Raw genomic sequence first — 27,122 nt, 5'->3', positions numbered from 1 at the left:
CATTAAACAAGACAGACAAGAGGCAGCTGGTGGATGTCAGTGCAAAAGCACATAGAAACATGATCATGAAGGCTTAGTTTATTGATGCGTCCTGTTAAATTTACAGATATACACCTTTCTTTACAAAACCAATATGTACAGTACATCAGAGAGTCCAGTATTTCCTTGAATAGACTTTTACTTAGTGCTATTGTCGTGTGAAGTTAAGCCAGCTACATAGGATTTAATTCAAACTAACTATGGACTGGAGATCATTGGGGTAAGTTGCATATGGGTAACACAGAAGGCTTGAAGGGTAAGTGCTTCAATTCAGATTTAAAGTTTCCAATTTGTTCACCTCTAGGTAGCAGTGTGGCATACACTGTTCTGAAAAGCAGATAATTTGCTTCTTTTACACAGTCAACATTTAGAAAATTCCCTGAATGAAAATGAAGCAAAGCTAGAGGAGCTTCTTAGAGAGGAGAGAAGGTGGAGTTGAGCAGTGGCATATCATAATGGTGTGTACCAGGTTATACATCTTACCAAAAACATAACTCACCAAGAGGAAAGTAGTGACCTTTACGTCTTTACACCTTCACTGGAAATGGGTGGTGAAAATAATCAGATAATATATGTTGGGTATCCTTTTTAAAGTGAAAAACATATTCCGTTAGCAAACTAGCTAGCTAGACATGATTAATTGTTAAACGACTAGAAAATATGGATTGAGCAGTGTTCTTTCAAAAGTGAAGCAACCCCATTCCCATATGCTTCGCCCATCCCCATATGTTTTAATTACAAAACCCAAAGCCCATTTTTCATCTCATTTTCCTCCACCAAACTGTCTTTCCATCTCCAGTGTCTCCAAGTTCCAAGGTAGTTGTCCCTGTGCTAATATTGGCCCATTTTTTACTTTCCCCCAGAAATCAGTTTTTAACCCCTTATTCTCTATTGTAAGAAGACGGGGTTGCACTTGGAATGACATGATTGACAGCTTTTGCTTGAAGTGACCATCTGCAGAATCTTACATGAGCTTCCACTTACTGGACAAATTAGGAATCCAGGGGGAAAATTCGCTCTGCTTCTGCACAGTAAGCTCAGTGAAGGCGGTCTGAGACACACTTGGTCTGTGAGTAGGTGAGTCTGGCTACACCTCTGTTCCCTACTGCGCAGACTCTGGTTGCAAATGTAACAACATGGCGGACAGTTTTGGCTTAATTTCTATAGAACGGAAAAGAATGGGACCACAGCTTCCATGTTTTCTACAGTCATTGTTTAAAATGAACGATTGATGTGTTCTCTTGCTGTTGTCCAATCATGTTCCAGTTAATCAGTGTTAGCTGGTTTAGGATAACTAGCTAAACCCCTGTACAGGTTCCTGTGTAGTACAATAGAGGCAACAGTACTGATCTAATATGTTATGTCTGTTTAGGGCAGAGGTTCCCAAGTTCCAGTCCTGGACATCTGCTGCCCTGAAGAGTTTAGTTACAACCCTAATCCAACACACCTGATCTAGTGAATCAAGGTCTTGAGCAGCCTCTGGATATTAGAGACGTGTGTTGGAACTAAAACTTATCTCTCCAGGCCAGTAGATCATCAGAACTGGACTTGGCAGCCCTGGTTTGGAGTTAAAGTGAACTAACTTGGATCTACCACCTATCATCAAAGGATTCATTCAATTATCCTTATTTACTTTCTTGACTTCCATGAAAATGGTGAAAAGTGGTTTCTTCAGGTAAAATGTACAGCCGGGTACACAACAGTATAAAATATCTCACCTGCTGAGATCTCTTCTTGCAAGTTAGCCAAAATGTCAGCTGTGTAAAATTAGCTTATAATGTAAGTAAACTAAACCTTCCCCAAGGAAGATACCCACCATCTCGGTTTGATGGATGTGTGTAGAATGCCCAGGATGCCCAGCAGCAGTACCGGCCAACAAAGCTGAATACTTTCTACAGTAAAAATGAAAAACAAGCACATTGACACATCTTTCTATCCTGCTCGTCCCAAGTCAACACCAGAGATAGCATGACCAGCGTCAGCTCAAAAGTTCAGAGCTGTATGGACGTGGTGTGTTTCCCGGGCTTGCTTTTGGCTCTGCTGATTGGCAAGCTCCTCTTGGATGAGCTGTCTGAGAAGGCCCTGAAGCTTCAGCCTTATGGTCCGGGCACGGTCTACCTCCTCCCCTCCCTGCGTCTCCACGCAATCCTGTACGGCCTGCTGGAGCTCCACCTGCAGGGGGCGCTCCGCTTTGTCCCCCAGCAGCGTGGGAGAGAACCAGGAGCGGAAGATCTTTTCACAGATCACCTGTGTAGATAGGAAGAGTGTAAGAGGAAGTGAGCTGACGAAGAGGTGACAAGTCAGCGACCCCAAAGGCCAAGGCCATTATGAGCGTGACCTCCTGGTCTCATTTCACGATCAGGGCTGCCATCATCGGCCATATTCTTATTACATGTTGTTTGAAGGGGACATCTTCGTGACCCAGCAGCCTCGATAACACAAAGCCCCTATTGTCCTGAATGGCAGGCAAGACAATAGGAAGGCAGAGGTCATCTGGAGTCATGATAAGTGATCAGGGATGGAGAGATGGGCTCTGTCTTGGCCACCTGTGGCCTGGAGATGGACTTGGTTTCATCCTGCCAGCTCGTCTGTTGGCCTGCCTCCTTAAAGGGGGCTGGCACTGACAGCAGGTGTTGATTTTGAGACATGTCGTTAAAAGATGAAAGCGATGAAGTGATAATGCTAAAATCAGGCCGAGATGGGATGTTCTAGGCCTATCTTTGTCTGCGATATCTTTATCATAGTGACATCATGGGCATTATTTTCAATGCATTTTAGAACAGAACAGAAGACCCTTTGACTGGAAAAACACATAATAGAAGCCATCGGGCTGTTGAATAAACGTCGGAAATATGCGACTGCAGAATACAAATGCGAAGTTGTTTTATCCAACCCACAAACATTAGTGAAACACAGCAAAACAAACGAAACCATTCTGATTAGTTTTGTTTTCCCTAATGTTTTCTAGTGTTTGTGTGCAATCAGACAGGAGCCTGCGAAAACTCCACCCACACCGCTATGCTGGTAACGAATTATGACAAATTTTTCCGTCTGGAAAAGAAAGATACATATATAAACATATTTAGATGAAGATTTCCATAACTTGATTAAACAAGTGGTTATGTTATGTTATGTTATGTTATGTTATGTTATGTTATGAAATACGGGCTCTGCGTAAATGTTTATGGGGGGGAAAATTAGCAACTGCCTATTGTGGGCAATCCTCAGGATTTGGTGACCTTTGAGTCCCTAACACATGGTTAATATAATCAGTTAGGAAAATCACTACAATGATACTGACTCACAGTATGTAATGGTTTAACCTGTATTTAGCATTTAATGCTGCTAAAAAAATATATACATTAATAAAGTAAAAAGAAAACATTTTGACATGTCCTAATTGTTTGCCATCATAAAAGTACAATTGCAAATATTCAGTTGTTAATGTTTGAACATTTTTTTACAAAATATGTTGTTATAATGTTTTGAGGTCTTTTTTGAACTTTATGGTTCAAACAGTGGTAAGAGTGTTTTCCATCTTTTCTTTACATTTACATAAAAGTATTTGGACATGTACAGAAATATCTGATGTGAAAACACCAGTGTTTGCTAGCATAAAAAGGGATTAGCCATTGTAATACAAACCTTCAACCCTGTCAGATTCCACCCAGTAACATTTTAAATGAATATGAGGGGGTTAAATGGTTCTTATGGAGTTGTATGATTGTCCCTTTGCTATCTTCTCAAAGGGCACCTATTGCAGTGAATGCCACTTTTAGAGGTTTAGAGCCTTCAATAGAAGTCAGTAATTATTGTCTATGGTGATCAATAACAAACAGGCTACAGAAACAGCCCATAAATAAATAGGTGGAAAAATACTGGAGTATTTTACAGTGCCCTTTTTTCTGTAAATGCCTGTTACTGTGTTTATATCATAAAACATTAATATGGAAATGCAAAAAAACAAAAAAACAAACAGCACTTATTATAACTGACTTTGCTTAGTTTTCTATATTGTGAAACTGTAGAATATTTAGAGTAAACAGCATTTATTAGAATAAATAATATTCATCATTTTAATATTATATTATTATATAATTTATAAAATCATTAAATTATTAAATTAGACCAAATCACAAGTACAGTTCTATCTCTGTATTATGTCTGTTTTCATTCACATTCAGGGTTTAGAGCGCCAGTGCTAAAACCTTTGTGACATGTCTCAGTAACATCTCTGATAACGTGACCGTGCTGCTTTCATATCAGGTTAGAACTGTTGAGCGCTGGTCCTCTTCCCTCTCACGTAGGCTTTCTTTTGTCACCAAGCCTTTTTAACCTCCATTACGTTCCGAACCGGTAATGATGGTGGGCTCCTATTCTTTGCTGTGCTATCACAAGCCATTAACATTCCGCACGTTGTTCTCGATAAAGCTGAAGGTCGACCGTCTCTTCTTGACCATTACAATGCCCTTTTTTCTGTAACTGCCTGTTATGTTGTTTATCTCATAAAACATTAATATGTAAATATTACACATTAGCAGGAAAAAATCCCCACAGTTTTAATTCAGAGTCCAGCGCTTATTATAACTGACCTTACTTTTATCTTTACTGATTTAGTAGAATGTTTGGTGTAAGCAGCATTTCTTAGAATAAAAAATATACATAACTTTGTTATTATATTATTTATGATATCATTATTTATAATAATAATTGTTATTATTATATAAATGGTTTGCTCAGAGGTGTGTTCCACATACCTGAAGGTTGCTGTTTTTGCGTTTTGATCCACACTTGTTTTTTTTCGTGTCGCATTTGGAGATGCAGTCGAAGAAATTGCAGTCATTGTCATTCGTGCAGTTCTGCTCAAGAATGTCCTGCATTTTGGGCTCAAAGAAAGCCATGTCCACATCTATAGCCGCCACCTGCCCGAAGCAAAGCAAAGCAGAAAACAGGTTTAGGTTTTAGAGGGACAGCAAAGTTTTTACCTTTTGCAATTCAACCCAATATGAAAATGCTTTAAAATACAGCACTGTGTCTGTTTTAGACACCTTGTTTAAATCTGTTTGAGGATTTTTGCTTGTAAAAACTCTGGATCTCATTAGAACAGATGCAGGTAAACATAATACATCCACTAAAAAGGAACAAGAGTTTCAAGAGCTATGATCATTAATCTCTGATTTACCAAAGCAGGTGTTGGACGATCATTCTAAATAATACTAGATTCGACTAGACGAGGAGATGCTTTGGAGATGTTTTAATGAACACAGTGATGTAAAACCACAACCTTTTGTAGGAATGTTATTCATATTTATTCTAATTTTAGAGTAAATAAACACTTACTGTCCAGATAATCAACTTATAAATTGTCATTTTTATAGACACAGTTGAACACTTTGTGTATTTGTGGAAACCTGTTTTTAAGGATTCACGTGTGCTGATTTCAGTTATTTTGAACGAAATGTAGTGCTTGGATCTGTCCGTACTACCACATGCTCTGTTTAAACATGCCCATCTGAAGACCTCCAGTCATGACAACACATGTTCCTGTATAAATAACACACACCACTGACAAACCTGATCCCGTTAATCCTGCAGTGAGTGATGTTATGACTAACCCAGGCAACCGTTGTAATGTGCAGCGCGGTGAAAGGAAAATACAATACTGCACACCTTGTGTACCGCCACTGTGCCCAGCAGTTTGACACACTCAAGTTTCTGCAACTAAAATGAGGTTTTCATGGGTGACAATATGTGTATACAAGGGTTTCAGGAGTCATTGCTACTTTAAAAGTCTATACAAATACAAATGGCAGTGAGATATATATATATATATATATATACACACACAAATATCACATGGGTCAACTATTGATTCACGAGCTAGGATTCACAAGCTATATGAAACAGAGAGGGCAAAACTAGCTCGGGTTATGGGTGATTGTTGGACATCACTAGGTATCTCTGAGTTACAGGTCATTGTGTAGATGAACAGTGGCGATTTTATTCACATGATTTAACGGTTATGAAAACAGTAGTACATTTAGCATAAAATGTTTTCACCATTTTAATTGAAACATTTCATTAAAAAATACTCTCTATAACTAATCTCTAAAATATTTTCTATAACTTTTACACAGATTAAAAAATGTGATTTAAAGCAATTAACTTTGCTTAACCTCTGAGATTAATCATGATTAATATAAATAAATAAATATATACTTAATTTATTTATATTAATCATGATATATATTTAATCATAAATATAATAATATATGTATATATATATATATATAACTTATTGTTGATTTCTATTTTTGTATTTATTCCTTTCTAACTGAACTCCAGAACCTCGCTGTTTCAGTTGAAGCCTCAGCTAATGCGACACCTCAGCTATTAACAACCTTAATTTAACCTCATTTTAACCTGACAATAAACTTTTAGTCCTAAAATCCTGCTTCCTATTTAAAAGACAGATTGATCACGTTTGTCAGCCATGGTTAATAGTTATAAAAGTTATAACGGCTTTCTGGCTGTGCAAAGCTACTATGTGTTCATCTTAAATGAATGTAATGATTTTGTGGTATTTTAAATGAATAGAGTAGTCTGCAAAGCCACAAATATAGCATGACTCTGCTTCCACTTTAAAGTATGTGTGGTAAATAAAGGCTTTGTGGTATTTTGCAATAAATAAATGGAGTGATTTTGCAGATTAATTCAGTGTGACTGCGGCCGAGGCCGCGGGGGATTCTAAAATCTTTGACATTATCTTAATTTTATAAGGATTTTATTGTTTGGCGGAGAAGAAGCAGCTCACCAGGCAGCACATTAGCCTTAGGCACAGCTTAATGACGGCTTCACTCGCCAAGCCCCTCGTTAGACAATAATATCCAAAGACATATTCTACTGCATGTGCACAGACTGACAGAGTACCCACCGTCAAGTCCTTCCTGATGGCGAAGTTTTCAGGCTTGATGTCGCAAAGGTGTAAGTGATGAGAAAAGTCATTCTCAAAGTGCCCAACCATGTCCAAGAAACTCAGGGCCACTCTGGGCACCATGTCCACCTCCATAAGTGTCCTTTCTGGCCCATCCTGCGGGCTTTGAGAAAGTTCGTCCATTGAGAAGATATTCTGGTCCCAGGCATGACCGGCCGCCAGGTATTCTACTGCATAAAAATGCCCGCAGGAGCCCAGCACCTTGGCAACATGGTCTGTCAGGTCCTGCATGACACGGAGGAAGGTGTATTCCTCCTGCTGCAGCAGAGCCCAGAGCGAGGCCAGCTCAGCCCGAGTGTACGGCTGCTCCCTCTCCTTCAGCCGCTGGCTCCAGAACCGCGGCAGGGTCAGGTTAGTCTCCGCCTCCAGGCCCAGTGAGTTCTTAATCTCCAGAGTGGCGTAGAACACCACGTCCAGGGGCGAAAGCTCCTCCTCTCCCCCCGTACCTAATGCCCCATCTTGATATTCCAACAGAGCCAAAGCTTCATAGGAGGAGAAGTTCTCCAGCTTTGACTTGAGAACCACTGGCATGCCTCGCCAACTGGCTGCCATGACCTTCTTGCCGTTCTCATAGTAGAGACAACGTTTGTATTCCACATGGCCCCCCACGCAGAGGTCCTCACACAGGTCACCTGTTAGGACACCTTGCTGGTATTCCTCGCACTGCAACACAGAGAACGATACGTTACGTTCGCTGGTAAACCGACAGAGTCAACATTCTTAGGAAGCCTGATCATGAGTAATAAAAGCAATAGGCCATGAAAGCAACAGCGGCTGTGTGTTACAGTGATTATATCACACTTAAGGGGTGTTGATTGGTATTATACAACGCAGTTAGGGGTTTGTAAAATGATATGATGATGTACCGCTGATAATTTGTCCTTCATAATATGCTAATATTATTATAATAATACTTCTTTCACTAAGCAATGTAGTTCTCTTAACAGTAGGCAATAGCTGCTAAGCAACATAATGGTTTTAGATGATATAACTTTGGCTCATTAATACAGAATTTAATGTGTGACATTTCTCTCCTAATGGACAGAAGTATTGGGACACATTACACCTATAGGAGCTTTTTGACATGCCTTTATAAACCCATAGGCATTCATATTGAGTCGTCCCCCTTTACTCTAAGCTTCAACAGCAGCAGGTTTAGAGCTCTTCTGTTATTGAGTAAGCAGAGCATCTGAGAATCTGCCCTGACCCCGCTCTGTAACTTTACATGGTCTGACACTCGGTGGCTGAGCTGCTCTCTGTGGTTTCTAAACACTTCCACTGTTCAATAATAATACCACTCACAGCTGATGGAGGAAGATCTAGGAGGGACATTTCATCAGCTAGTTGCTGCAGCAGTGTCTGCTATTACATACAGAACCACACTGGAGTTCAGTGAACTCTTTAGAACCTCCCATTGTTTTACTAATGTGTGGAAAGGCAGACTGCATGGTATTGCATAGGTGCTTCATTTTATACACCTGTGGCAATGGGACTACATGGAACACCTGAATTCAGTGATTCAGAGCTGTGGCCCAATACTGTTGTCCATACAGTGTATGGGAAAAATAACCATACATGAAATATATTTTATATTTAATAAATGCACTGAACTACTGTCTTATTATTATTATTATTATTTATATTATTATCATTATTATACCTGTATTATTTATAGTTTGTCTCTGTAAAGGGTAAATGCATTATTATTGAACATATATATAGTGGTTTTAACAGGTGTCTGGGTCCAAGGCCATAGCAACCCAAACAGAAGTATATCAATAACCAATGAAGACCGAAGTTGCAAGCCTATCAGAGGTTCTAAAAACAATGAGAATGAGTATTAACTACAATTGAAACATGCATTACTGGCATAGATTTACTGTTCAGTTATAATTCTCAAGACTGATCACCCTCTAACCAGTAAGGCTTATTTAGTAACTACTGTAAAAAAAAAAGAAAAGAAAAAAAAATCGTAGTTATATGGTTGTGAGCCAAAGCAGTTGAAGTTGATTGATCCTTAAAGCTAAGGGTTGACAGCTGGATTCAGAAGACTCATGAAAAGAACTACTGAGCTGTATTTAGCTTCCAACGAGTCTCACAGCTTCAATTCATTCTTCAGAAAGAGCTGTATCACATTATCAGGGCTGTTCTGTCACACAGACTAATCTACGACCTTCTCTTCATGACTAATCACATGCATGATTGCTTTTCTTTGTATCGAACCACACTGTCACTATTTCCTGGGACACGCTTTTTAACTAACACAAGTCAAGGTGAAGGTGTTGTCATGGAAACAGGGACAGTGAGAGCTTACAGAACACAACATCTGAAGAAATGGCCTTTTTAGCTATTCTCTGTGATAGCAAGCTCTCCACCCTGTAAACAAACCCTGACACTTCACATTTTACAGTACACGCCAGAAGAAGAGCTTTATGCTTCTTCCTGTTCGTTCTCATTTAGGTGTTAGCATTTCATATACACTGTGGGTCCAAAAGTTTGTAGACGCTTTCTAATCTAACATTCTTTAGAAATCAGGGGGAAGTAACAGCTTCAGCTTTTTTCCAGAGAAGGATTTAATCCAGATGTTGGACACATTGCACTGGGGTTAATTGCACCCAGCGCAGTGAGGTCAGGTTGGATGATTAGTTCTGGATCAGAAACACTACTCCAACTCATCCCAAAGGTGGTCGGTGGACCAGAATGATTCTACAGCCAGAGAGCACAGTTCCACAGCCCAATGTTTGGAGGAGCCTAATGAGCCTCTAGTTGATGCTTTGCATTGGGAAGAATGACCTTAGGTTCATGTCTTGCTTTTAATTGGTAGTGCTTTTCTATGGAGATTATAGTCTGAACACTGTGTCAACAATAGGTGCATCTTAAAGAAGCCAAATTCACTAATCGGAAAGAGTGTCTGGACACGTTTGGACATCTACTCTGAAACTAACTGTAAAAAAAATGGTCCCACATGCGACTAAAGGGTTTATCTACCCTTAAAGTGACTTAATAGAAAAGTACATTTATTACATTTATTAGATGTAGTACATGCATACACATACTGCAAATGTGGACCAATGCATGTGAGAGAAAAGGCACATTTCTGCCAGTATGGGTCTTGGTCTACACACCATAATGAAACTGTGAAGCTGATGCTGTGAGAATTGCCTTGTAAATGGATAAAGTGCAGGCATTTATCCAGCACTGGCTGTGGACTGTACCACTATACATTGCACCATTATACATTGCACTCGAAATGTATATAATGTACCACTATATGTCATGTCACAGAAGCTCAGTCCACAGCCAGTGCTGGATAAATGCCTGCACTTTATCCATTTACAAGGCAATTCTCACAGCATCAGCTTCACAGTTTCATTATGGTGTGTAGACCAAGACCCATACTGGCAGAAATGTGCCATTTCTCTCACATGAAAAAGACCAAGGGCTGGATTAAGGACGACATTCTACTTAGATGTGCTTTTGACTCTTTGCTTTATTCTTAGAAACAAATTTAAGATTTGAATTATCAACATTTTCTACTTAAGCATTTTCCTAACCTTAGAATAGCCCATTTTTACCTTTAAATACCATCTCAATATTTTGATGTTACACTGACTATAATGGGGAGAATGGCCTCTCTGTCATTGCTACTTTGGGCAAGAACGCTGCTACAGCACTATGTAACTTTGCTGGACTTTACTGCAGTTCTCTCACCAGAACTGTGTCGCTGCGTATCCCGCGTCATACTAGTGTAAAATTCTATAGTATTACTCTACCGCCTCAGTCCACATGCTTATTTACCTTCAGATGCCGCTTCTGTATCTCTCAGCTTATAAAATGCACTTTTACCAACAGGTGGAGCCTCAAGTGTGCTTTGTATTTACAGCAGTGGTGTAAAAGTGAGTTATGCTCTGTACTTGTAAGGGGAGCAAAACCACACAGATTGTGCTGTTAGTTTCAACATAAGGAAAATAGTGAATTTATTTCAACATAAGATAAGATAAGATAAGATAATCCTTTATTAGTCCCACAGTGGGGAAATTCTGAATTAGTGAATTTATTAAATTTATTACATTTATTTGAATTTATTAAATGTATTAAATTTTAATTACATTTTATTTTTTTTACTGCTGTTTCCTCCACCATCACGTCTAGATCTGTACCCATCAATTCTAGATCTGGAATACTGAAATGTTAATTTTTTTTTTGTGTGAAGGCAAACTAGTGATAATGGGCACACTCCCTCAAACGAGTCCAGAATCGGTCCTGGAAGAGGACTCGTGTATTCAGGAAAAGTAAACAATGATCCTCAATGAAAGTTATCCTTGTGGGAACTTTACCACTTCACTGCAGTGTTAATTGCTCCTTTAGATTCAACTCCCCCAATAAAGTCTTCTGAATCCAGAAGGCTTTTGCATTGAAATGGTTGACTGCAGTTCACCACATCCTCTCCACAAAGCATTTATTTCTTTGTCTGCAGTGTCTCGATGGCCTCGTGCTCGGTGGGGAATCTGCACTGTTTATGACGTCTTCCACTTCAAGCACTTCCAACCCAGGCCCTTATTTATTGATGTAGCCTGCATTCCTTCTCATCGTACACTTATTGAACAAGTGCTTCTGGTGAGCTATAGAGTCCATGCATACTTTACAAGCGCACGTAAAAACATGGCTCTTTAATCTCTCAAGCAGTCGGACAGCGATTCATTATGCTGAGTGTAAAAGCAATTTAACACACTTCTCCCTTTGTCTACACCACTTCTCATCCCTGTCCTCCTCCGCTCACGAAAAAAACATGAGCTAATCGCCAGCTGACTCTGCACTCATACATCTCTCGTTTGGACTGGAGAGGCAAAGCGTGATTAGTGTTTCACAGAGATTAGCTGCAAATCCTCCACTGCCACATTCCAAAGTAAACAGCTGTCATCTCGAGTCAGCCAAGGCTTGAGCTGGGCAGCTAATGGTCCTGACTGCGTTGACATTAGCACGTTAGAGATAGCGATGTTTTCCTTATCATCATCCATCAGCATGGTTTATTGGGTGTCTCTTCCTTTCTTAACCTCCCTACCTTTGTTATCTCTTGACAGATAAAACGTATTTTGCTTTTTGGAGTCTTCAAATGCTGCAGGTACAACTATAGCTTGAGAAGGGGGCTTGGGGGGGTGACAAGCTGGAGCTTAGATGTGGAGCGAGGATGTGTTTTTTCCAGTATCTCCGTATTCTCTTGTTTTGGGAATGGTATATAATCCCTTTACAGGTGATAGTAGTTTGTAATATTTACTCAAGTACTAGCACCATTTACTCAGTTAGATTGGAGTGCTTTTCTAATGCTAATACTTTTACCTCTACTTCTAAGTACATTACAGGAATCCACTATAGCCACATTCACATTGAGTAGCTAATGGAGTGCACGTTTCCATTACAGGGACGCTTCGTTTTACTGTCACTTCGCCGCCTGTTTTTTTTGTTCCATTTCGTTGTTGTTGTGTGTCTGTGTGTGTGTGTGTGTGTGTTTTCCACTTTTGATCTCCCGGGACACTTCTTGCCAGGCCAGTTTAGTTTGACTGAGTGCGAGCTGGGACTTTTCGCTGAGGTAGTGCAGTTCAGCTGGAGTTGAGTGGGCCAAAAGATGGGACTTTCTCACCAAAGCAGCAATTTGGCTGGACCATTAGATGGACAGTCCAGCTGGGCCATGAGCCTTGACTTTCTCGCAGAGGCAGCAAGGTTTGACTGGGCCATGAGTTGGGACTTTCATGCCAAAGCAGCAGGTTGGCTGGACCATGAGCTGGAAAGTTCAGCTGGCCCATGACCTAGACTTTCTCATCAAGGCAGTGGAGTTTGGCTAGAACATGAGCCATGGAGTTTAACTGGGTAGTGACCCAGGACTTTCTCGATAAGGCAGCAGCGCTTGGCTATGCCGTGAGCTGAGAAGTTCAACTGGGCCATGAACTGGGACTTTCTTGCGAAGTAGCGGGTTTTGCTGGGGACTTTGACTGGACCATTAACTTGGACCATCCTGCCAAGGCAACAGAGTTTGACTTAGACATAAGCCGGGGAGTTTGACTGGGCCGATAGCTGGGACGTTCCTACCAAGACACAAGCAGCGCTTGGCTAGGCCGCCATATGAGGAGTTTGATTAAGCTAGGGGCCGGGATTTTCAGCTAGTCTGGCTAGGTCTGGCTAGTCGGGACAGTTGCTGGATTGTGAGCCGTGAGCTGGGAGACTTTTTGTATCACAATTGATGCCAGCTGAAAACTGTTTGTTGAATTTTGTGCTCTTGTAAAGCATTTTAATTTATTAAAATTAAAATATTATTATAAATGAATACATTTAACTTATTATTAGTATTATTATTAATTCCTATTTTGGGCTTGATTTCATTCTGTCGCATTATCAATGGCTTCTGCACTCTACTCTACTGCACCTCTTCAGCAGAGGTTCAGAATGACTTGCATGTTTCCACAAGCCAGGTCGGCCTAAGCTCTGAATTATATTCAAGACTGGTTGGTGGGCACTACCTTCTGACAAAGCTTAAGAATATGTGAGATCAATGGAGCCAGTCTTCGAACCTAAAATGCATGTTATCCACCAGGCTTTTAAAACTGAGAGAATGAGTGTTCCTTCTCCACCGCCCACATTGTGTTTGTGTAAGATGTGTCGTGCTCTCTGTGGTCACTAGTTTGTAGACATCTGGCATGGTCCATTCTTTTTTTTTGTCTGGAGGTCTGCCAAGTACCACACATCCGTTCGAATTCCCTAGATTTCTTGGCCTTGCATCATATTGGACAGCAGCTGTTTTTAGCTTCTGTTATTGCATGTAAACTTTCCCACCAAGGGCTTGGACGTGGTCCGGCTATTTCCGTGTCTTTGCGTTAATATTTGTGAGCGTAATATGTAAAAACATATTCTGATGTTTACTTAAAGACCAGTGAGGGAACTCATGGGATCGTGGTTTTCCAGTAAAATTTATGACGCCACTGAACAGCAATGCATCCGGCAAAAGATCATGACTATAATTACAATCTGGCTGTCATACTGTCAGTTATAGGTGTTTATATTGCTGTACAGACAAGTAAGTAAATATTAGCTGGTCCTGGTGGTCGCCACATGAGGTCTGGCGGGGTATTTTGGGGGATTGAAGTAATTGCAGGGATTTCGGAGCCAAGTTAAAGTCCAAAGGCTAAAGATTTTGACTGTTCAAAGGATGATATGCCAAACAGCTTTTATACAGCCAAGCAGGAGTAGCACACAGAGATTTGAAGACTATTTGGTTGTGCTGAGGTCACAGAGAAATGCTTAGCCAGAGTTGAGCACTAAAATAAACTGCCTTTTCACAAATGTGATAATGTAATATACATCAGTCACAATCACAGAATATCGTTTCTTTGGCCTAGTGATATCCTTCCTCTGAGGAACTAAATATTCCTCTAAAGAACCAAACAGTCCAAATGCTCCAAAAAAACAAGGCGGTCTTTGGCCTTCAAAAGTTTTGCTTAAAGAAAATATTTGATTTTTTTCTTCATGCTCTGCTTTAACAACGAAACACACAGTCATTGCTTTCTGGTTTGGAAATACCACAGAAACTGGAAATAAGTACCAAACATAAGACTAGATATTGTCCTGGTAACTACATTAGCCATGCTAATCATGTATTGACTTTAAACTAGACTATAGTAATTACACTTTCCTAGTGTAGGAGTCCAGCTTGTCAGGTCATGGTTAAATCATGGATTCCACAGAATGCCATTCTATCTCTGAGTCTAACCCGCAGACCACATCGCTGCCCAGTCCGACACAGCAAGAGCCTCTCAGCCTCGGCATGCCACGAATGTTTGAAAACGCCAGCCAGAGCCAGACAGTCTCACTCCAGCAGACAGACGAGCAGCACTCAAGCACTTAAACACTGAAACATACACACATCGAAGAGCTCTATTCTCTCTTTATCAATCCACACTCTCTCTATATATACTTTGAATGGCCATACAGTTGCTGAATTGCATAGTTGCAAAGATCCACTTGCCAAGTGGACGGAAGAGCAGGGTTGTCCTGAAATGCTCTGAAAGCCAGTGAAAGCTTCTACTGGGAATACTGCAGGGGGTGAAAATGAATATTTGACTGATAAATGAGACTTTATTGTTTACATGACGTATTTAGAATTTAACAGGAAGTGCATTTATCCCACAGCCACCCAAATGGCTGCGCTTGATTCATTTTGAATTGAACAATAAGTGCATTTATCCATATGGCAACAGAAAATCAGCTACGGTATGTGATTGTGGGTGGCCTGTTTTATGAGCGAAGCTCAGACTGTTGATCATATTGTACAGCAATAAGGCAGTGTGCCATGTACAATAGCATGACTTGTTTCTTTAATTTAGCCATAAGATTACGCCTATTATAAACAGGCTTTCAAGAGGTTCCCTAGAGCGATGCCATAGAAAGAACCTTTCAAAGAGTCTTCAAGAACCTTTCAGTGGGCCATACTGTAAAGAACCCTTATTTGTGAATGAGTCTCATGGAGCAAGAGTTTTATAATAGCATGTCCACCAATCCGGACCACAGAGTTCAGTGTTAACAGCCTTTAGCATGTCACTGTTGCTTCATGGATAAAGCATGTTGTGTACAATGGGCTCCTCAGCTCAGCAGCTAAATAACGCATCATGAAAATTACACCAATTATGTCAGGTTGCACCTCAGGCATCAACCGCTAATGTTTGATGAGCATCATAAAACATTGTATTTGTCTAACGATAATCAGAGTATTAAAACAATCTAATAAAAGCCTTTCTTCAGCTCAGAATATCAAAACATGCGGGCAAATGAATTATGCACGAACCATAAAGTTGCTTTTAACGGGCGGCCTCATTCACGACTTGATCCAATTCATGCGCTCTTATCTTTTTTACTGCGGGCATGACCATCTGTGCTTTATCTCCTCATTAGCGGATAAATAGGGAACGCGCTCAGGCCCTGCGGCTGAAAGGCATTAATGGCACAGTTAGGCGCTGGCGGCAGTTTCATTAATGCTCACCAAGAATCGACTTGTAGCTCAGGTGACAGGTGCTGCTGCTGATTAAAAGAGGACTCATGTGGTTAAGCAGTCATTGAAAAGTGCTCAACCTGAGATGAGTCATCTCTGATATATTTACACACGGCTCTTTAAAACTGAAAGATCATGTGAGGTGTTTATTGTACATTTTACTTTCATTAACTGAGACTAATTGGAATGTCAGTTTGCTACCGTTGATGAATTATGAATGCTGTACTGTATATTTATACCTGTCCATAATCATCATATCATCATCATTAACACCACTGACAGGTGAAGTGAAAACATTGATTATCTTTGTCTACAGGGGCATCTGTCAAGGGGAGGGATCTTTATATTCGGTAGCAAGTGAACAGTCAGTTTTTATGGTGTGGTAATGAGCAACCATAAGGATCTAAGTCACTTTGACCCAAAGTGACCAAACTGTTATGGCTAGACGACTGGGTCAGAGCATCTCCAAAACACCAGGCAGGTCTTTTTGGGATTTTTTTACCTAACAAAAGTTGTCCATTAGTAAAATGGGACAGGGCTACAGGCACCTAAGGCTCACTGTTGCTCATGGAGACCCCACATCACAACTCAAAGGACTTAAAGGACTTTTTTGGTGCTAGAGACAACAGTACACCTATTGTGGTGAAGTCCATGCCTTGGTAGGTCAGATCTGTTGTGGTGGCATAATGGGGGCCTACTCAATATTAGGCAGTTGGTGTTAATGTTATGGCTGATAAGTGTATTAGCCACAGTGGAACAGTACACTAAAAGAAATAAACAGTGCAGTTCTATCCTATAGGTAAATAATGCCGGTTTGTAATTCTTTACATTCTTTAAATTTAAACCCATAAATCGCTAAAACTCGGAATCTGCCGTGAGAATGATGTCCTTGTTACATCGGACAAAAAAGCTCACATATGTGCTGTTTCATGCTGAAACAAGCAATGGTTGTATTCTGTCTTCCACCAGTGGTTCTCAGCAGGGCCTCCAGCAAGATATGCCTAATTTCAACTCACTGAACCATGGCAATATTTTGACAATGCCTTTACTGTGTGTCTCATAGCATGTTGCTCATTTCCCTTGTTCTCTGAGCGCAGTGTGTGGTCTTCCCAACCTGCCAGGATGTTTTTTTAGATAAAGAATTCAACAACAGTTGTTTGGGTGTGTTGATTCTGTCACATTAAAATCCACAGCTGCTCTTGAGTTGGCTAGAATTAGATTCAAAGCTTTGCAAACATATTTGAGCAAGATTAATAATATTTTTACACAACATGTACATCTCTACTATAAATGAAAATGTTAACTTTTTTTCCAGCACCATCCGAATATGAACAAATCAGCTGAAAGTGACATGGTAATGTTAAAACTTACCCCAAAGGTGGAGTTAATTGTACAGTCACTAAACAGCCACTAAACAGTTGGGTAAAATGATAAAAACAGTGTCCCGGCTGTGAGAATCATGGCAAATCAATCAGCCTTCCATCCTCATTTTCACCTGTAGCCTATTCACAGACAGTGTGCCACTGGCTGCAGCACAAACCCAAAGCATGACTGATCCACCCCTCTGCTGAACAGTTGGAGAGGTGTTCTTTTCATGAAATTCTAAACTCAGTTTTTTTCCATACAAACTTTTGCTCATTTGCGGCCATGCGGCTTTATTTAACTACGCCAGTACACTGGACTATGAATATGCTGCATTTTTGTGTGGAAAGTTTGGCTTTGTGTGGCTTTTCTTGCAATTCTGCAAGCAGTTCTCTCTGAAGGTTTTCTTGGTTTTTACATTTTCACTTTATGTTCAGAGTGCTAAACAGCAGCGTAAATGAGCCCATGGATGCTGATGGTTGGGACAAGCTTTGAGGAGTCAGTTTGTTTATAAAGCTTTGACATTTGCATCACCATGGCCTTTTCTAATGATGATTGTCAGCTAGCTATAGCCTAACATGCTAATTAAGGTCTGGAACCATGGTAAAAATGTACTTTTGCATGGTGCTTTTTTCCTTTGTTCACTAAAAGTGTTAAAAAAATAATAAAATCTAGTTTTGCAATGGATGTTTCATATTAGTTAGCTCTCTTGAGTTTTTTTATGTTTCACTAGAAGGGTGATCAGCATAATGAATCGCATTAGTCAAATTAAAATCCATGTTACCTTTTATCCCATGTTAATTTGTGCCCCACTATCCCCTGCTTACACTGTACAACGTGGAACATCGTAGAAGATTTTAAATGGTTTCTGAGGTTTGCATTGTTCATTTTAGCTGTTAGCACCATAGTATGAGTGAGTACTACACACTAATATGATTAGTATAGACTATATACTAATCTTAATAGCACGGGTTTGGCAGGTTAGTACATAAAATATCTCAAATGTACTAACTCCTTTTGTACTAACAGGAAGTTAGGAAAAGTTGCTATGCCAAAATACGTCACTGCAAATTCTCCAGGCACTGTCACTGCTGCTCTGGCATCATTATTCACAATTTCTTCTAATGTTTTTAGATGGGAGTAGCTCCTCCCTTTCCATTTTGTTTGCATTGTGGGATAACGGTGTCCATCATAAACACACTCATAATCCGACCAGTATGCATCGTGGATGTTTGAGTATACTCAACTTTGACGCTTTTATCTGTTGGGAAGCACCCAATGATTTCTTGATGAACCATGTTTCTGTAAATGTAATAAATATATCATAGTAGTTACTGAATACAAACCGAACAATAAGCCAATGGGGTTATTATAAGCAATAAGCAATGTAAGGTTACACTGAATTTGTAGGTCAGCACTGCATGTGGTAAATACACATTCTGACTGTATTAGCTGAATCTTTTTAGTCATGTTTTTGGATTTCATATACATTAGAATTAAACCCGTCCCCAGACATCAACAATTACTGTTGTTTTTCTGCAGAAACACTGTTCACCAATGTCAAAATATTTATTCTAACCAAAAACACTCAGTGATTTGAAGGCACTGCTGCAACTCCTAAATCAGTCCAGTGTCTTACAGCTACCTTTTAGCTCACCTCCAGAATGATAAATACCTCTGACTAAATTCCTCCACCCAGCCATTAATCAGATGATTTTTGGCATGGTGCACAATTCCTTTGCCATGCTGCTATTGAGCTTCAGTAAGACTTTGCCCTGGGGTGAACTGGATGTGGAACAGCGCTGTCTAAATGATGCGGTTTTCAAAACACTCAGGAGAGAATGTGTGTTTGTCTGGAAATCTCTTACCTCAGTGTTGAGGTCCTGTCCTAACCAACTCTCAGATTTTATTATGTACACGCAGGAGGTGAAGAATAGCAAAGATTAAGCCCTGCAGCAGGTTTAGATTGGACTTGTTTGTTTGGATAGTTATGGTAAACCTGATACGTTGATGCTGGATCACTTTATAGCCTGGAATGCAGCAGGATAGTGCTTAACCCCTTAAACTACTGGCTTACTTTTCAGTTATTGGACCTTTCCTTTAAGTGACCTTAAAGGAATAGTGCAGTGTTTTGCAACCTAATCTCCCACATAAGTAATACATGCTTGAGTAGCCTGGATAACAACACCTTTTCTGCTACTTAGTAAAAGAACGGAAAATTGTTGGCTGGAAATGCTTTATACACTTTATACACTGTTCAACGTAAAGGTGCCACAACGGGTTCCTTCCATAAAGAACCATTTCTGTAAGACATATATGTGTGAAGAACCTTTTTATTGGTAAGACTCTTTACTAATTTAAAGGTTCTTCACACTCACAGATTGTAATGTATAAAACTTTATACAGTGTGTAATTTGTATATGTCCCTAATGTCACATATTCATTCATGGAATTCAACTTCCCAGTGTATTAATTGTAATCCCAGTATAAATTCATTAATAATTCAACTGAAGATCAGTCAATGTTCATCTCACTTAACTATTAGCACTAACAGAAATTTTGGCTAATGTGTCTCAACATTTGCATTTTGCTGTAATATTAGCACTGTGTTACAGCTAACCCCCCTAGATGGAGGCTGTACTTCAGGGTGGCTAGCTCTCCTGAGTTTAATGTCAAATAATATTTGAAGTAATTCGTAATAATTCAAAATGTTATTGTTATTAAGTGTATAAGTGTGTTTAATTTTTATATCTGTTTGTTTATAATTACAGGGAAATATGTTATAGCTATCGTCATTGTTAGGATACATATGCAGCAGTTGAGAGGCTCAGTTGAAAGTGCTGCAAAATTCCTTATTTGTTAGTGTTCTGTACCACTAATGAAAATACTTAAGTATTAAATAACATATATGGAACTCATATGTACATTATATAGTGAGACTGGAGAACTGAAGTTTATGGGCATAAATTATAGATAGACTGACTAACTAAACTATAGAACTGCAGTGGAACTACCTAGTACAAGGTGCGGAACATCTAGCAGTATATGAACTGAGCTTTGTTAGATTCCTTTCTTGTCTTTCATTTCAACTCTCAGAAGAGTGGGCCAATCACAAAGCGAATCAGGTCCTGAACCAAAAGAACAGAATAAAATTAAACACAATTAAAGATTTAGAAACTAAACATTACTCACATAAATGAAACTGCGTATAGGTTTACACACAGGAATGTCCTGACAATGCTGAGACTTCAATGATTTCTTTGAACTAAATTTAGTAAACAAGGTTAAATGTTTTGCGTTATATCCAAAATGCCTTGTATTTTAGACTTGACAATAACATCTCAAGATATGTAGTAACATAAGATTTATCAGTGTAGATCGTTGCTGTCCAATGAATGTATTTCCATGTATGCATGTATCTCCAAAATGGTGACTTATGATGACCTTAACTTTGAACGGAAGTGAATGTAAAATAAGAGTTAACTCCTGGTAATTTACAGCATTTCTATTGGTCCATTCATCCAGAATGATTTAAAAAGTGTACAGATCAGCTACAGGGTTCAAACAATGGAGAAAGCTAAAAACAGACAAAAATGGAGATACATGTTTTTCATTGGACAGCAACGAGATGAATGCCTCTGAAATATATGAATAATCTGTCAAACTGGGGTCCTTCTGGGCCACAGCTTTGCTGATTAAGCATTTTCTGTTTTTGAATTCATCTCACAAAGGCCTTGAGAATTAGTTGATGAATCGATTCAGGTGTTTAATGAGGAGGAACACGCTCTGATCTGGAACAAACTCGGTTTGACATCCCTGATCCAAAAGGTTGTCTGCAGTGTGGTTTAGAGTATTTGCTGCATATACAGATAAAGTAAATGTCGCAGTATTGTCATTTTAAAATACTAAAATAATAAAAGCAAAAATTTGTCAAAGTATTATTATTTAGATACAGTTTAGATGCAGTTAAGCTGCTTCTGATAATTTTCAATGTGTGCAAACTTCAAAGGGCCTTAAAAACATTGATATTCTGAACCTCACAGTGTGTTTTTAAATACTACTTTTCTCAGTAGAAATTTAATCCCAGCTCCTGTGCCCCTTTGCGGTCCGTGTCGTGGCTCTTTCAGAGAGGATTAGGAGGCTCGCTTCTGCGGCCAGCAGAAATGCCACTTCATCACTCACTTGACACTGACCAATTTGGCAGTTCAAAGAAAGCTTTAGGATTCCTGGTGAAGAACACTGCATAATCCTTTACTGCAGGCTTGTTGCTACTGTTGCTCATGAATCACAGGCTGACAGATTAAGCCTATGCAATACAGTGTTTATTGTTCATCTGACAATTTATCAGAACCTCCAGACGTGTCAGAGTGACCGCACACTGACTGTGAACTTCAGATTTAAATAAATATCAACCACATTGAGTAGAAATGCATAAACAGCCAGGACGTACAGCTGAGTTCACTGTCGGGACAGTGCAACCGATCGTTTATACTCTCCGTATGTACCACTGATATCTGGTATAGTTTCACTGGATTTTCAGATGCTCATTTCAGCAGTTCACAGTTCTTCATTTTCTTATTGGTCTCTTACATGTTAAAACCTAAATGGACTCATAACTATCTGCCACTATTAATATCACCACTATTAACTATCTGTTGTATCTGGTTTGGAAATTTTCATTAATAAGGTTTAAATAGTTCTGATCAGAGGAGGATGGGTCGGGTCCCCCTTGTGAGTCTTGGTTCCTCCCAAGGTTTCTTCCTCCAGCTCTGAGGGAGGTTTTCCTTGCCACTGTCGGCGTTGGGGCTCACTGGGGGTCTTTGATCCTTCATGTCTTACGTTATTTCTTCTTTTTGTCTCTGTCTTTTATTAATTACTAATTATATAAAGCTGCTTTGTGACAACAACAGTTGTAAAAAGCTATACAAATAAATCTGACTTGACGACTTATTGGGTGTATTTTCCATCTTGTTCTGTCGGTTCAGGTCCTGGACTGTGTCATTGTTGCTGCTCACATCTTATTTGCGTTTTAGCCTTTCATTTACACTTAAAGGAGCCCAGAAACAACAAAAAACACAGCCTGGCAAACTTTAGTTTCTATGGATATTTATAAATGCTAGTGATAAATCATAGTGATAGTAGTTACTCTGATACTCTTTTCTGATACTTTTAAAGAGCAACTCTATCAAATTGTTTAAAATCCTACATAAATAAAAGATTCAAATGTATACAAAGTCTCAAAGTGGTTTGGTGTGAAATGCTCTGTTTTAGAGAAATTTGCATAGTTTACAGAGTCATAGTTAGCAGTAGTGGTGATGGCAACTAAATATCCAAGGCTTTTGTATATTCAAGTTATTGTATGAACTGGCTGTGAAAGACATTCCTTAAAATTGTCTGAAAAATTCTTTCATTTAATTTAAATTATGTTTTTGTCCTAAAATATATATTTTAAATAAACTAATGGCAGAGGGGTACATTCAGGATATTCTAAGGCAAAATAGTCCCTAGGATGTACCACTATTTTTACAATCAACATCACATATAAAAACTCAGAAGACGTGTAGATTCACTGGTCATGTTAGACGGAAAGTAAAATGACTGTATTTCTGTTTGAGACACCACAAGCCCTGGTTCTTACCACCACCACTGTAGAAAATCACAATTTCTCAATAAACCCTCTCAGTGACTTTGTTAACATCTCAAAAACACAACCACAGATGTTAAAGGAATGTCACTGAACTGGTATCTCACATTAACTCTAGCAGTAAATAATGTCTGAAAAGGTTGAAATGCATGTATTCATTTGCTTGCCGTTGTCGGCACTTTTGATGAGGTCTGGCAGGCCGACCAGACCCTTACAGACCACAATAACTGCAAGTCATCATTTTGGCTCATAAATTGCCTGTGCTGTTTGGTGCTGTTTTAAATGCTTCATATTGTTGCAACCTTTGCAATTCATGTGTGTAACTCTCTCAGTAATGCAGTCATATGAAGTAACGCTCACGGTCGGAGCAGTGAGCAGAAATCCCAGTCCATCACTCACTTGACACTGACCAGTACTGCAGGTTGTAAATTACTGCAAGTCTTAATTGTCTATTATATTTTAACTGTTTCCAACACTTCTGAACAAGTCTGCCGAGACACTTATGGACAGTGATGTCTGCTAGTTTTTATTTTGGCTCAGAAATTTCAGCTCTATTTTGTCCTTCACTGTTTTGCGTCCCATTTTATTTGTATGGATTTTGGACTGCTTCAGAGTTCATAAAGTGTTTGTATGTACATTTCATTAGGAGAGATTTTAAGTAGGTTTACTGCAGCTTAGTCTCACTAGCCTTGTATCTCCAAAATGACGGCTTTACAGGAGAAGGAAAAACTTTCGCTAATCGAAATATTTAATTCCAAGACATTTTGGAGCATTTCTATTGGTCCATCCATCCTGAAATTTGGCCACAATGTAAAGAACTGCTGCCATATTCAAATTATGTCAAAATGTGAAAATCTGTAAAAATGTAGGTACAAGGTTTTTATCCAACAGCGACAACATTTTCAGTTGTAAATAGGGAGATGTGGGATGTCAGGAAAGAAATAGTCCAGATAGGTTAGTCATGTCTGGGAAACCACAAATTGAAGTTTACTAAGGTTACTCATCCCTAAACACATGCGTTTAAGTTACATCTGGCAACTTAAAGCTTTGCTATCTTTGCATGTCACTCTTGCCTGGGTAACGCAGTAATGTAAACTCTACACTCTTGCTGTCTTTGCGGTGAATAGAAACCAGATTTTATGACCGTTTATGGTGTGGCACATGTCTTATACAGTGTATCGATTATGTCCTGCAAAAACCTTGTTTCCATTTTTCATTTTTTGGACATAATTGAAATCTTGCAGTTTTCTGCACATCGTGTCAGAATTTCATGATAAATAGACCAATGGAAATCCCCCAAAATGACTTGGAATAAAGTCTACATTGACTCCCATTGAAATTTAAGAAGGAATTTCCTCCTCCTGTAAAGTTACCATTATGTAGATGCCAGGTTTTTGTGTGACAGCGATAACGTGCATTTATTATAATTAAATGCTTTCAGCGAGTTTAAATTGGTCTGCTGAGACACACATTTTGTAGTTTGGCTCATAAATTACCTGCCCAGTTTTACACCCTGCTTTGAAGTTTGCGCAGCAGTACTGTTTCCCACTCCGTAAAAGTCTTTAAAAAGTCTTTAAAAGCAGTTTTAAATGTGGAAAGAAAATATTTTGCTGTAAAATAAAATGTCCTTTTGCTAACCTTCTGCTCCACTCTCAATTTCTGAATGCTTTCTGAAACTCAATAACATCGGTATTCTGCAAATGTGACCACATATGACCACAAAAACTAGCAGTGCGGATATCTGAGTCTGGACAGTTTGGTTTTCATTTATAATCCATTTTAAGAGGCTGAAAAGGTGACAAGTCATTAAAACATTTGGGATGTCAAATTCCAGTTTGTGTATTTCTGTATTTTTTATATTATATTGATCTGTGTGAAGAATCCTGCACTTGATATAAAGGTTATTTACCAGTTTAAAGGTTCATATCTCTGTAACAAACACGGTTCTTTGTGGAACGAAAAGCGGCTCTTCTATGGCATCACTCAAAGAGCCCTTTGACGCACTTTTATTTTTGACCGTCTATTATTAGTATCCTTTTTGGCTCAAATATCACCTGCTCAGTTTTATACCCTGCTTTGATGTATGCACTTTGCTTTCTCATGTACTGCTTCTCAGCCTGTAAAATGTATGGACATTTATGGATATTTCCAGATCCTGTGAAAAATGTCTGTAAAAAATGTAAAACAAAGTTTGTCAAAAAAAAAAAAAAAAGAAATCTACGTTTTTAATGTAAAGTTAGATTTTTCATGTGACAACATATGACCACAAAAGCAGGAGGGCACATGTGTATCACCACCGACTGAGCACGTACAGTACTGTGCAGAGGTTTGTTACCTGTGAAAATTAGACTGAAAAGCTGCTGATCTGGGCTGTAAGTGTTTCTGTCCTCAGTAAATCACTGATATTAGAACAAACACTAATAATAACACTCCTACAGAAAGTGGTGGAGGTTCTCCATCATTGTGTTCATCATTGGAACATCTCCAAAGTTCTCCTCTCTCATGGAGTCTAGTATTATTTAGAGTTTCTTCTCGGATCAACACCTGGTTTGGTGGTAAATCAGGGCTTAATGATGGTAAATCAGGTGAGCTGCTGCTGCTGCTGCTGATGGAGTTGAACACATCCTCCACGCTGTGCTGGCTGGACTTGGGGGGCGTCCAGGAGAAACCTGGAGGAACCGAGCTCTGTTCTTCAGACTAGCTCACCGACAAGATCTCACTACTTTCTTTCTTCAGAATGAGAAGCTCTTGTTTCTCTTTTTTACTGGATTTATGTTCACCTGTATCTGTTCTGATGAGATCTGGAGCTTCTACAGGAAAAACTCTCATTGCTGAGATGAATGGAATTAAATAAGGTGCTTAGCTGCCGAAAACCTCTGAACATTACTGTACAGTTTGTTTACATCTTTGTTTACATCTGCATTTTTTACCACGTCTGTGAAAAACAGCCCAGATCTGGTCAATCTTGACTAATACATTCTTATTGGTTGCTTGTTTCTAAATACATGCATTAGATCCACCACCCTGCGCCTCACCAACTTTGCGGTGTGTTGCTCTGCTCTTTGTAATGTAACGATATTAAGTAGCTTTGTGACTGTCAGCAGTGCAGGTCACCTATGAACAATAACTGAACCCTACCACTCTCTGGAGGATCCTCCTGCTCTTGTCGTCTGTGCAGAGGTCTGAGAACATGCTCCTGTGGACGAACAGCAGGCCACTGAGGGACAGCCAGGAGACCAGCCACAGCAGGACGAAGATCAGCACGCTCCGGCGACACACTCTGCCGCGCAGCCACCTGAGCACGGTGCCCCCCCGGCCCAGTCCCGGGACGCTCCATACTGTCCGCAACATCACACACTGACCGGACTAGACGTTCCCGTGCCCAGTTCAGTCCCTGTGTGTGTGTGCCTGTATGTGTGTGTGTGTAAGAACAGTCCAGGAGCTGAAAGAAAGCTTTGTTAGTAGTCACTGGTCCTTCTCTGGACATCCGTGGTAGTCTTGGCTGAGTGCTGGGGGCAGTTGGGCACCCCCAGTAGGCTGTGTAGGTCAGCAGGGTATCCCCTGCTCGTCTTCTGCCCTCGGGACGCCCCCATGCCTGATGCCTGGCCCGGACACTCCGGAGTTTAGTCCTCTGACAATGAAAAGCTTATTCTCTCTCTCTTTTTCAGTCTTCTCACTCTCTCCCCCTCTCTCTCCCCCCTCTCTCTCTCTCTCTCTCTCTCTCTCTCTAACTGCCTCTACCCTTGATTGCTCTCTCACTCTTCTCTACCTTCCTGCCTCCCTCCTCTCACTCTCTCTCCTCTTCTTTTTCTCTCTTACTTCCCTTTCTCTCTCTCTCTTTCTCTCTCTCTCTTTCTCTCTCTCTCTCTCTTTCTCTGTTTCCCTTCTTTCTTTCCTTCTCTCTCTCTCTGTCTCTCTCCCCTTTCCCCTCCCTCTCTCTTTTTCTTAAGGACCCTCCCCTTTCTCTCTTACCATTCTGTCTCTCTCTCTCCTTATTTCTCCTCTCTCTCTTTCCCTCTCTCCCCCTTCTTTCTCTCTCTCTCTGTCAC

The 27,122-nt window shown here is 39.8% G+C and overlaps 1 protein-coding gene across 1 annotated transcript; it reads right to left on the bottom strand.

Annotated features, from left to right (window-relative positions):
• Positions 1 to 27,122, bottom strand: dipk1c (divergent protein kinase domain 1C). The gene is made up of 4 exons (XM_072678703.1): positions 26,212 to 27,122; positions 6,974 to 7,696; positions 4,797 to 4,961; positions 1 to 2,286 (listed from the first exon to the last, which is right to left on the bottom strand). The coding sequence occupies exons 1-4, from the start codon at positions 26,422 to 26,424 to the stop codon at positions 2,023 to 2,025; spliced, it is 1,365 nt and encodes a 454-aa protein (XP_072534804.1). The 5' UTR covers positions 26,425 to 27,122; the 3' UTR covers positions 1 to 2,022.

The sequence above is a fragment of the Salminus brasiliensis genome, chromosome 5 (assembly GCF_030463535.1).
Source record: "Salminus brasiliensis chromosome 5, fSalBra1.hap2, whole genome shotgun sequence".
Taxonomy (NCBI): domain Eukaryota; kingdom Metazoa; phylum Chordata; class Actinopteri; order Characiformes; family Bryconidae; genus Salminus; species Salminus brasiliensis.
The sequence above is the reverse complement of the archived record's forward strand: the minus strand, read 5'-3'. Positions and strand labels throughout refer to the sequence as shown.